The 12,578-nt window shown below is 44.2% G+C and overlaps 1 protein-coding gene and 1 long non-coding RNA gene across 2 annotated transcripts in view; one reads left to right on the top strand and one right to left on the bottom strand.

The window, feature by feature from the left end:
- Positions 1 to 12,578, top strand: part of RFX4 (regulatory factor X4) — a 127,148-nt gene that overhangs the window by 35,422 nt on the left and 79,148 nt on the right. Inside the window, exons 2-3 of the mRNA XM_027874158.1 lie at positions 3,356 to 3,442; positions 11,734 to 11,794. Of these exons, the coding sequence (XP_027729959.1) occupies positions 3,356 to 3,442; positions 11,734 to 11,794 (148 nt within the window). The remainder of the gene's footprint in view (positions 1 to 3,355; positions 3,443 to 11,733; positions 11,795 to 12,578) is intronic.
- LOC114051721 overlaps positions 1 to 12,578 on the bottom strand; it is a 29,319-nt gene that overhangs the window by 11,667 nt on the left and 5,074 nt on the right. The gene's annotated exons all lie outside the window — the stretch shown is intronic.

Raw genomic sequence — 12,578 nt, 5'->3', positions numbered from 1 at the left:
CCTATATTCCTCCTTTCACCTTCTCCCTCTCCTTGCTCCCCTCTTCGGCAGTATAATGAAGCACTTTTGGTGGAAAGAATGGAACTATCAGACCTGGTTCCAGCAGGTGGGAACACCCTCCTTTAGATCCAGTCCCTTGGAAGTATTGCCCAAGAAAGGGACCCAAGGAGTCTTACGGTCTAGAGAATTTGACACTCAAGTCTCTGCTTCCTCTCCAAAGCTTGCCTCACTAACTATGCACCATCTTCAAACATCTACTAATACTTAGCACAGTTCCTTGTACCTATTGCCTGTTTAGTTTAATTGACCATTTTAGAATCAATATAAGAACTGAGTTCAGTGCTTGTAAGACCATCAACAATCTCTTAATTTTTCTGAACCTCTGAACCATGAGGCTATGAGCTCCTGGAGAGTAGGGCCTGGGTTTTTGGTGTGGTGTTTTTTGTTTTTGTTTTGTTTTGTTTTGTTTTTTGGCCTCTCTTTGTATCCCCTAAATTGTATTTAGCAAAATGCTTGGTATATAGTAAGTGCTTAATAAATGCTTTTTGACTTGTTGCAGCATTCTCATCTGTAAGATGAGGAGAGTTAGGCAAGATCACTTGTAAGGTCCCTTCCAGTTCTAAATCCATGAATCAATTATCATAATCCCCTTGCATTTTATAGTACATAATAATAATAATAATAATAATAATAATAATAATAATGACAATAATATCATTTTCCTGCGTTTCTTCCCCCACCTCCACGCCAAAGTTTACTAACAAAGGCTGAGTGAATACTTGTTGGGAAAGGTTGCAGAGGAGACTCTTGGCTTGGTCTAGGTTGGACCAGATGAACTTTGAGTTCCTTTTCAACTCTGATTCTGTGAGTCTATGAATTATATCCAACTCCACTAATTTTTTTTGGCATAAAGTAAATTTGTATTTTGTTAACCATAAAATTCTCCACACACATTTGAAAATGTCACTTTGTGTATGAAAGACATTTATTCAGTCTGCAGGCAATATGTTTCCTTATTTATTTATACCAAGTTGTTTAACAAACTAGTGACTGGAATTTCATTTTGGCTTTTAAGGCTCTAATTAAAATAACAAAGCATGGTGCCCATACAAATTTGAAGACATCAGACACTTAGGACCCACACATTGGGCAACATTGGCATCAGCATCGGAGAGAGAATGCACAAGTTCTTCTCCCGATACAAAATGGTAGTTGACCACAAGGAAGGGCTAGGCCCAAATGTAAGCTAAGATGGTGACCTGAGGTTGTTTAACCCGAGATGCTTGGGCCAACTTCTAAAGTTAGATGAAGGATTACTTAAGAGATGATCCATGTTGATAATTCTATAATCAACATTCTCTTCCCTTTCATCTTCATCTATTAAAACCATTTGCTAAAACCTTCAAAAATGCTTCTAGATTTCTGTCTTTCCTGTGGTCCTTTCATTTGGTAATGCATATATTTGGTTTGGGTCTGATTAATGTCCATAAGTGATTATCTTCTTTTATCTTCCCTTTGTGTGTGTGTATGTGTCTGTTAGGTTGGATATTTACAGACTAGACTTATCTCCAAATATCAGACTATTAGTTAACAGGAGATGAACAGTTATTGGGTGAGGGATCAGTTTAATTTAATTTGTTAAGCAAAGAGGGCATGTGATACCTGTCACAGGGCGCTATTTTGGACCAGTTTGTAATTGCCTACTGCCCAGCACATAGTAGGCACTTAAGAAATACTTGCTGATCAATGGACTCAATTGGCTTGGGGTTACAAGTGTATGTTACTTTAAGAATGTTCTATGTATATAAAAAAAACCTGAACCTATAAAACAGGTTAACCACACTGTTTTGCATTTTCAGTGGCACTTCTAGCATACAAAATTCTGTATGCCTTTACTATGTTTGACCTTGAGAAAGTCCTATCACTTCCCCAATCTCAGTTTCCTCCCCTGTAAATTAGGGATAATAATTCTTGAATTGATTACTCTTACCCTACAAGGTCTGTTATGTTAATCAATCAATGAACAAATATCTACTGAGTACCTGTTTGGGCAGCTAGGTGGTGCAGTGGATAGAGTACTGAGCCAGGAGGCAGGAAGACCTGAGTTCAAATCCAGCCTCAGATACTCACTGGCTGTGTGACCCTGGGTAAGTCACTTAATCCTGTTTGCCTCAGTTTCCTCATCTGTCAAATGAGCTAGAGAAGGAAATGGCAAACCACACCAGTGTCTTTGCCAAGAAAACCCCAAATGGGGTCACGGAGAGTCAGATGTGACTGAACAACCATAATCACCTATGATGTGTTGTGTTGGGGATGCAAATATGAAGAATGAAATGATTCCTAATTTCAAGGAATTTACAGTCTTTGGGGGATAAAATGAACTGATAACTAACAGTAAAGCAGTCTATAACTGTGAAGTGTTTCTTATGGAGCTGAAATACTTGGAGTATTAGAAAGATGGTTTTCACAGGTATATAGGAACATAACCCCGGAGCAGGAAGGGACGTTAGAAACTATTGAATTCAATCCCCTTGTTTTACAGCTAAGGAAACTGAGGCACAGAAAAGTCAAGTGAGTTGCCCAGGCTGATGTAGTTGGTAAATGGCTGACATGAGATTTGAACCCAGGACTCTCTGGCTCCAAGCCAATGCTCTATCCACAATACCATGCTTCTCAATTAATGGTAGCCAAGTGGAGCAGTGGATAGAGAGCTGGGCTTGGAGTCTGGAAGACCTGAGTTCAAATCCTGCCTCTGACACTAACCAGCTGTGTGACCCTGGGCAAGTCACTTAGCCTCGGTTTCCTCATCTGAAAAATTGGGATAATAATAGCACCTATCTCACGGGGCTGTTGGGAGGACCAAATGAAATAATAATTGTAAAGGTGTCTGGCACATTGTAAGTGCTGTATACATGTTACCTATTATTATTATTATTAATGAGGTCTGAGTACCTCTCCAAAAACGATGACAACAGAAAAACAAAAACTTCCCCAAATGCACATTAAATTTGGAACAAAAGGGTTGTCTTATTGGGTTTACAGTCAAAAGCTCTGGAGGTCAAAACCTGATTCCGCCTTTGGCCACTTTTGTGATCATGGTCCCGTCACTGACCTCTCTGGGTCTCCTTCTGCTCCTCTAAAACTGAGTGGGTTGGGCAGGGTGGCCTCCGGGGCCCCTTTCCCCTCTGAATCTATAATGAGAGCAACGTAATTTCATCTTGGTTAAGTTTCAAGAGAAGGCAATGACGAAGTTAGTGGTTTTTATCTTTTTAACACAATGGAATAATTAATTGAGTTTACAAGATTCTCATTTCCCCACAAATGCTAAAAAAGCATTTTTTTTTTAATTTTTCAGAGAGCTGGATTGAAAGATGTCTCAACGAAAGTGAAAACAAGCGCTATTCCAGCCACACGTCCTTGGGGAATGTTTCTAATGATGAAAGTAAGTACCCAGAGTTCCTGGGCCCAATTTGGTTTCACATGGCAGAGCCCAACAGCCCAATCAAAGGGTGACTTCCTTCCTAATATTGCTGGGATGGGCTTCAGAACCCAGGGGAAACTTCATCTGAGCCCTCCTCTGATGTCCTGTTGTCTTACAGAGGTGCCCTTGGGCAAGCTAGAAAACCTTCAAGGAAAGGTCTGGTGATAACTGTAGGTCTGTTTCCTGAGGACCAGCCTAGGCCGAAGGGAGATTGCATTTTTCATCCACAGTAACCCATGAAGACACTTTACTAAATCACAGAAAGGCTGTGATCCCATGGACAAAAGCACAAATCTTTGAAGTAATATAGAAGCGACATGTCCCCTGGCAAAAGAAAATATTCAAAGAGGTGATTAGAACCCCTGCTGTCTTATTAGCTCAACTGGAACCTTGGCATCGCACTTTCACCATAGAATGAAGTGCTATATAAGGTTTGGCTGCTTTGGACCTAAAGGGACATAGATGTTTGAGTATTTAAAGGTCTTAGCTAAAGGTCTCACTTCCAGGGTGGTCCCAATGTCATGATTTACAAGGATGACATTTCAGAGCTATAGACAAGATAAAACAGAAATAATTAGTAGAAAGAAGTCACTAGACTTCCATCATGCATTAGTCTAGGGGATTGGGAAAGGCTTCCTGTAGGTGGGATTTTACCTGGGACTTGAAAGAAGCCAGAAAAGCCAGAAGGCAAAGATGAAGGGGAGGGCATTCCAGGCATGGGGCACAGCCAGGAAAAATGCTCAGACGGGGGAGATCAAGTGTCTTGTTTGAGGAATAGCCGGGAGGCTGCAGTCGTTGGATGGAAGAGTAGGGTAGGGATGTGTAAGGTGTAAGAAAACTAGAAAGTAAGGGTTGGGGGGGGTAGTTAGTCTCTTTTTTCCCTATTTTACAAAAGAGGAAACTGAGGTTTGGAGAGATTGAGCTCACATAGCTAGTAAGAGACATTGCCAGGATTAGGACCCAGTTCTCTCTTGGCTCTATGTTTAACATTCTTTCCACTCCCTGTGGTCTTTGTCACTAGCCCAGCTGTGTAATCTTGGGCAATACTTTTCTGGTGTCAGTTTCCCTAACTGTTAAATGGGAATCACTTCTTAGAACTGGAAAAGACCTTAGAATTCATCTTGTTCAATTTCTTCATCTGGCAATTAAAGAAACTGCGACTCAGGAGAAGAGGATGAGTTTCTTAAGGTCACAGAGTTAGTAGTGGAAGAGTAAAGGTCACCACCCAGGTCTCCCCACTCCTAGCCCATTTCTAGAACACCAGCCTGTCTCTTGAATGAGAGATTTGGATGAGTTTTTTTCCCCCCATCTCTAAGATGTAGGCCACAATTCGGGACTACGCCTACACTCTTTCCCTAAACACATAAAAGTTCATTATTAGGGTTTAGAACCTTTGGTGATCAATTGCCAAATCCTATCCATTTTGGCCCATTTGAAGCTAGCATTTGGAAAGGAATGTACTTTTAACCCTGAAATGTGTTTCCCCAAGAAATTATCATCAAGTCACCATCACTAAAACAGGAAGAGATCAATCACAAAATGATGGCATCTTAGTGATGGACGGGACCTCCGAGGTCATCTGGTCTAATTTTTACATGGACTACAGTCCCTTCTATAATAGCCATGGCAAGTAGTCATGCAACTGTGACCTGAAGACCTCTAGTGATGGGGAACTCACTACCTCCCAATATAGCTCCTTCCATCAATGCTGATGGCCATGCCTTCACACTTCATGAATTGTTCTGACCAAAAAAAAATGTTATGGCTTTGTGGTGATGAAATTTATCAATAAATGGGGAGAACATGATTGAATCTCTGTCAACAGACTATAAAATGAGGATTATGATCCCTGCCCTGCCCAGGGCAGGATCAGGGGAGATCTAGTAGTCCACTTTGGCTGGAATGTGAACTATATGAAGGGGAGTCATGTGGTACATGGCTGAGTAGGAAGCCAGTCATTTGTGGCCGGCCTTAAATGCCAGGTGTTTTTTATTCTGGGGTCAATAGGGAGCCATTCATTGTTTTAGAGTGGGATAAAGATATGGGCAGGTCAATAGCTTGGAAAGGTGTTTGCTGTTGTTTCGGCAGCTGTATGGAATGTGGATTGGAGACTGGAGACCCGAGAGTCTGTGAGACCAGTTAGTAGGCTATGACAATAGTCTAGATGAAAAGTGGCTGTACACACAATGAACTAGGATGGTGGCAACGAGTATGAGTAGAGAAAATGGCGTGGATGAAGGTGTGATGGAAGTGCAATCAATGGGCTTTGCTGCCTGTTTGGCCATCTTGAGTCTGTTCTGGGAAAGACATGGAGTTGGACAAGAGGAACTCTGGACCCTGTTAGCTGTGGTCCTGTTTGCTGTTCCAGCTTGGATGAAATTCCCCACCAGACTAGAATGCAGGTGTAGACTAAGAGATCATTGCAAAGGACAAGAGGAAAGGAGGATGGAATCATAATAGGGAGAGGAGGCATGGAGTGTGGAGAGGGGCCACTAAAGGAGGAAGAGTGAGCCCCTCAAATCAAAGATGGGGAAGGGCTAGTTTTTTGTAAGAGTAGTTTTTAAAAAAAGATTTGGTGATCTCAGTGAGACACAAGGTCACACTCACCCAGTCAGCAGTGTGCTGTAAAGAGAGAAACGTGATTCTGGACTGCCTAAGTGGGAATGCACCATGTAGGGAGTGATCCACTGCTCCTGGTCTGTGCGTGTTAGCCCATCTTTGAGCTTTGCGTTCACTCTCAACAGCAGGCCTAGCCCTTCTTTGGCCTTCTTAGGATCACAGCGGGAAAGTTGTAAAAGACCTTATCGGTCATCTAGCCTAATTCCCATCTCATTAGGTAACAGAAGAAACCAAGGCACAGAGACAGTAAACAACTTGTCCAAGATGCCCCGCAGTTATCATAACAGGCAAGGAATTTGGACCCAGGTTGTCTGATTACAAAACCCTAGTTCCTTCCACGACACTGAGCCAATTCTTCCTTTCTCCCCGCCCCCAAGCCCCTTTTATTGTCTAGCACCTATTGTGAGCCCCATCTCTTTCTGGGTTTTTGGCTTTCTTGACACCATTTTTATAGGGCTTTGCCATTTCATCCATCTCTCCTCAGTCACTGCCCTTATTTCCACCTCTTCTATATCTTTTTAGTTGGATGGTGGATGATAGGTGGTGGATAGTGGAAGGTGAAAGATAGGAAGGTGGATGGTGGATGGTAGAAGATGGAATGTAGAAGGTGTAAGATAGAAGGTGGATAGTGAATAGTGGAAGGTAAAAGGTGGAAGGTGGAAGGTGGAAGGTGGATGGTGGATGGTGGGTGGTGGATGGTGGATGGTGGAAGGTGGAAGGTGGATGGTGGATTGTGGATGGTGGATGGTGGAAGGTGGGTGGTGGATGGTGGGTGGTGGATGGTGGATGGTGGATGGTGGATGGTGGATGGTGGAAGGTGGATGGTGGATGGTGGGTGGTGGAAGGTGGATGGTGGATGGTGGATGGGAAGGTGGATGGTGGATGGTGGATGGTAGATGGTAGAAGGTGGATGGTGGGAGTAACCCAGGGTTGCTTTGGAACAGCATAAACAGAGACACGAAAAAGGTCCAGAGATTTGAGTAAAGGAGAGTATAAAGTTGAATTGGTTCACTGTAGCCATAAACTCCAAAATGGCCGTCCAAGTCCCTGGTCCTACCCACCCCAGTCTTTGCCCAGACTTCTCTAATGCTGTTGAGGACACCACCATCCTTCCAGTCATTCCAGTCATATCTTCAGTGTCATCTCCAAGTCCTCACCCCCCACCAGCCCAATCAGTCGACAAAGTTTTTTGTTTCTTCCTCCAAAGCATCTCTCACGTCTGTTCCCTTCTCTCCACTCACACCTAGTTCCAGTTCAGTGCCCCGTCACCTCTTGCCTAGACTATTATGCATTGCTGTCCCTGCCTCCAGCCTCTCCCTTTCCCAGTTCTCCACACAGCTGCCAAAGTGACTTTCCTAAAGCCTGGGTCTGACCATGTCATTCCTCTGCTCAGAAAACTCCAGTGGCTCCTGCTGGCTCCAGGGTGAAGTATTATGTCATCCGTATCTCATCCTTCCTAATTTTTATGTGTGCGAGTTTCATAATATACAAAATTATGAGTATGGCAGTACATGTAGATGATTTAAAAATGAATATGCACATGTTAGACTACATGTGCGAATATTTTGTATTGAGAGGGTTGTACAATCAAAAAAGTTTGGAAGCCATTGTAGTGTAAGGTCAAGATAATGAAGAGAGAAAAGTGAGGGCCAAGCAGGTGGATAGCCTGGGAAAACAGGAAGGGGTAAGAGGGAGTAGAGAGAGGTCATGAGGAGGGTGAGGAATAGGGTTAGAAGGATCAAAGCTGGGGATAGATGGAAGGATAGATAGAAGGACAAGAGATTAGGGCCTGAGAGGGGAATGTCAGAGTCCCGGCTTATGGAAAAGCAGAAGAGTTATAAGTGATGGGCTCAAAGGTACCACCATCTTTGTGTGTGGGAGAGGTGGAATTCAGTTATAGTCACTAATGTGCCTGAACGGCCAAACTTTTTGAGGAGCGTGTGTGTATCGAAGTTCCCAGGTGTGGGGACCAAGGCTTGTGAGGGAAAGGATGGCTGTGAGCTGGGTGCTGAATTCCTGAGAGAGGAGAGGGAGTGAACTTGGGGTGGGGAGATGGTGGCAACCAAGATTTGGAGTGGGTAGTAGATCTGAGTGGAGAGAGCTCAAAGAAAAAAAGCTTGCTGAGTAACGGAGGCACTTTGAGGGTCTACAAGTGATGGGGAAGACCAAGTTGCAGACCCGCTCCTCCTTCTGGAGCAGTGTCCAGGGGCACAGTTGGTGCTGGGGAGGGGGCAGGGATGCAGGGTCTTTGGGGAGGGGGGTGAGAGCCAGGTGTCCATGATTATGAGGAGGTGGAGGGAAGATGAAAAAAAGAGGTCTAGGGGTAGCTAGGTGGCACAGTGGATAGAGCACCAGCCCTGAAGTCAGGAGGACCTGAGTTCAAATCCGGCCTCAGACCAAACACTTGACACATACTAGCTGTGTGACCTTGGGTGAGTCACTTAACCCCGAATGCCTCACCAAAAAAAAAAAGAGAGAGAGAGAGAGAAGAGGTCTAATAGGAAGGGCTGTTTATTCAGAGGGCACAATGGAACAGGAGGGGATAGACCTGATAGGGTTGGGGCAGATGGCAGATGGGAATGTTTTGCCCAGGTAAATGGGCAGATGGAGTATGGGCTGTTTGACCAGGTAACTGGCCTCAGTTTTTTCATCTATGGAATGAGAGGGTTGGACTAGAGCTAGGTGGGGCAGTAGATAGAGTGCCAGGCCTAGAGTCAAGAAGACCTGAGTTCAAATTCAGCCTCAGACACTTACTAGCTGTGTGACCTTGGACTAGGAAAAGAGGAGGTAGGAGTTTGCTAGCCATAGGCAGATTGTCACTCACTTTCCAGCAAGCTGTGACAGCCCTGCCCTGATGTTTGATTTTTCTTATCTTCCTGAGGGTATTGAAAAAGATGGCAAAATGAGTCTTGAAGTAAAATCGAGAACTCCAAGACATAGAAGTGAGTGGGAGAGTGTTCCAGGCATTAGGAACAGCCAGGGTAAAGGTTTGGGGGTGGGAGATAGGGTAGCAGGTGTGAAGGTCAGCAAGAAGACCAATGTGTAATAAGATTGGAAAGTTAAAAAATGGCCAGGCTGTGAACGTTAAAGTGCTTCCTTTGTAGGTGAAAGGATTGTTGTTGCTCAGTCATGTCTGGCTCTTTGTGACCCCATTTGGGGATTTCTTGGCAAAGATACTGGAGTGGTTTGCCATTTCCTTCTGCAGTTAGTTTTACTGATGAGGAAACTGAGGCAGACAGAGGTGAAGTGACTTTCTCTGAGTCACACAGCTAGGAAATGTCCGAGGCCGGATTTGAACTCAGGTCTTCCTGACTCTAGACCCAGTGCTCTATCCACCATACCATCTAGCGGCCCATGGGGTCAGGAAGACTCCACCTAAGCCATTTACTAGCTATATGGTCCTCAGCTAGGCATTTCATCTTTCTAGATGAGTTTTCTCATTATAAAAAAGAGGGTTGAATTCAAGGACTTATGAGGTCTCTTCTGGCTCTGAATCTCTAAATCTGTTGCTTCTCTGTGCCTTAGTTTCCTCATCTCTAAAAGGAGAGGGTTGGACAGGACATTCTATAAAGTTCCTTCCCACTTTTTTTTGTTAATTTATTTTGATTTATCAATAATCACTTCCATAAGCTTTTGAGTTTTAAATTTTTCTCCCCCTCCCTCTCGCCTCTCTCCCCAAGATGGCACACAATCTGATACAGGTTCCTTCCAACTCTTAAAGCCAATGAACAACCATAGGTCCCAAGCACAGCTAGTCTGTGCCAAGGCCCCAGGCTGGGAGCAGCATCTGCTCTCACTGAGCGAAGTCTAGGACACAACAAGGCCGATAGTAAATGTGCCACAAGGTCCTCTGGTCCTGCAGGGATCTGGGCCTTCAGAGAAGGGAGAGATCCCCCCCATGACAGAGGAAGAAGTGGGACTGGAGTAGACCTTGGAGGAAGGAGAAAAGTGACAGAAAGAGAAAGGAAAGAGGCCAGGCCGGGAAAAGGACGCTGTGAGTGTGGCGTCGGGGGAGGAGGTCCCTGGTTTGGAGTCAGAGGTTCTGAGTTAGAATCCTTGCTGCGCTACTCACCAGCTACAGAACCATGGACAAGTCACCACATTCCTCTTGGACTCAGTTTTCTCATCAGTAAAATGAGAGGGTTGGACTAGAGCACGGGCCTGGAGTCAGGAAGGCCTGAGTTCACATCTGGCCACAGACACTTACTAGCTGTGTGACCTAGTGCTAGTCACTTCACTCTGTTTGCCTCAGTTTCCTCATCTGTAAAATGAGCTGGAGAAGGAAGTGGCGAATCAATCCAGTATTTCTGCCAAGAAAACCCCAAATGGGGTCATGGACTGAAATGACTGAACGAGTCAAGGTGCCTGAGATCTCTGATCCATTGGCCTTACAGGATGCTCTCCTAATCCACAGCCACTCTGACCCGTTGGTGGAGGGGGTTCTTACACTTGGCCTCCCCCAGGCTGTGCTGGTCCTGCCTGTATTTATATATCCCACATTCAAACAAAGCAAGTAAATAAAGAGGAGAGAGCAGGGCTCCATTTAGGTCAGGCATTCCCTTTCTCGCAGAGCCATGCCTACGTCGTGGTGTTTGGGGGGCTGTTAAATAGTGTGGGGCCTGCATGTAAGGCTGGATGCTGACCCAGAATCAGCGCCTACTGCTTTAGGGCCCCTAGCTAGACACTCCCGATCATCCTGTGAATGTGAGTTATGATTGTCACTATGAATGATAAATCAGGTAACTTACATGAAAAGCCATAAGAGTATTTGTATAGAAAATGGTAAGCTCTTAGCTGGGCTGGAGAATTGCAATGTCTGGTGAAATTCTGTTTGGGGACAAGGTGGAATTAGTAGTATCTTGTCAGTCAGTCAGTCAATAAACATTTATTAAGTACCTACTATGTTCCAGGCACTCTGCTAAGTGCTGGAGATACAAAAAGAGGCAAAAGTCAATCCCTGCCCTCACGAAGCTTACCATCTCATGGTTAAGAACCCTTGGACTAGAGCAAAGAAAAGTTTTAGGCAGCTTTCCTTTCTAATGATCTCTTGTCAATAATCAATAGTCAGTAAGCATTTATTAAGTACCTATTGTGTGCCAGACACTGTGCTAAGTGCTAGGGATACAAAAAAAAAAAAAGGCAAAAGTCAATCCCTGCCCTCAAGAAGCTCACAATCTAATCTTGAAGCCAGCTAGGTAGAAGAATCCCCCAGAGGCCCATGGTTATGGGCTTGTGAGTTACTCTCTGCTGCTGCTTAATTTAGTTAAGCTTCATTAGCTTCCCGAGTATATCCAATGATCATAGGGTCATAGGTCGAGAGGTAAAGGGGACCTTGGAGGCCTCTTAGCCCAACTTTCTCCCTTTGTAGATGAAGAGACTTTGGCCCAGAGAGGCTGTGACTTGCCCAAGGTCACACAGCTACTAAGAGGCAGAATCTAGGATTCAAACCCAGGTCTTCTTCACTTCCACTCCAGCCTTCTGCCCGCTGCACCAGGGATATGAAGGGTCTGTGGCAGGCTTCTGATTGTGGATAGGAAACCAAACAGGCAGACATACACTATTCCTCCACCTGGGAGAGTCAAGATCCTTTGCCTTTTCCTACCAAGTCTAATTCTTTCTCTTTCCTTTCACAGATGAGGAGAAAGAAAATAACCGAGCGTCCAAACCCCATTCAACGCCTGCCACCCTGCAGTGGTAAGTCTGTTCCTCAAAAGCCTTGATAAAGCCCCAATAACGTGTTTCTACTTCTTGCCCACGGAGCTGACTGAACCAGTTCTACTGGTGTTGAAACGAAGAGACAATGGGCTTTTATATCATATTTTTTAAATTTGAAAAAATCATTTTAACCTTTTAAATTAATACTTCACAAATCTTCAGGTGCTATATGAATGTGGGTTATGATTGGTATTGTTAATGATAATCAGGTAACTATCATGAGCATTTGTGTGGAAAATGCTAAACTCTTAGCTGGGCTGGAGAACTGCAGCATCTTGTGAAGTCCATCACTTGCACATTTCTCAATATCAAAACAGGAAAATAGACTAGAATGGTAGGTAACCCATATCTCTATTTCCACACTTCATTTCATTGTTATTGACATTGATAGTGTCTATGCTCACACACAATCCCCAATACCAGGGATGGATTCTCCCTGATCAACCCCCCATCTCTAGCTTTTGAAATTCCTCCCTCCTTTCACAGCTGTTGGGCAAGTCACAACCTCTCTGAGACAACCTCATCTGTAAAAGAGGGAGGTTGAACTCTATGGTTGGTTCCTGCCATCTGTAATCCTATGATGTGATAAATAGATAGATAGAAAGAAAGAGAGATATGGATGGATAGATAGATAGATAGTTGGATGGATAGATAGGTAGATAGATGGATAGATGGGTGGATGGGCGGATAGATAGATAGACCCCAACTTTGCTGCTTACTGTCTGTGTTAGGGTTAGGATTTACTGTTTAGGAGGGGTTACTC

This window comes from Vombatus ursinus, unplaced genomic scaffold (genome assembly GCF_900497805.2).
Source record: "Vombatus ursinus unplaced genomic scaffold, bare-nosed wombat genome assembly UNPS02003292.1, whole genome shotgun sequence".
In the NCBI taxonomy this organism is placed as follows: domain Eukaryota; kingdom Metazoa; phylum Chordata; class Mammalia; order Diprotodontia; family Vombatidae; genus Vombatus; species Vombatus ursinus.
This window is presented reverse-complemented; position numbering and strand designations above follow the sequence as displayed.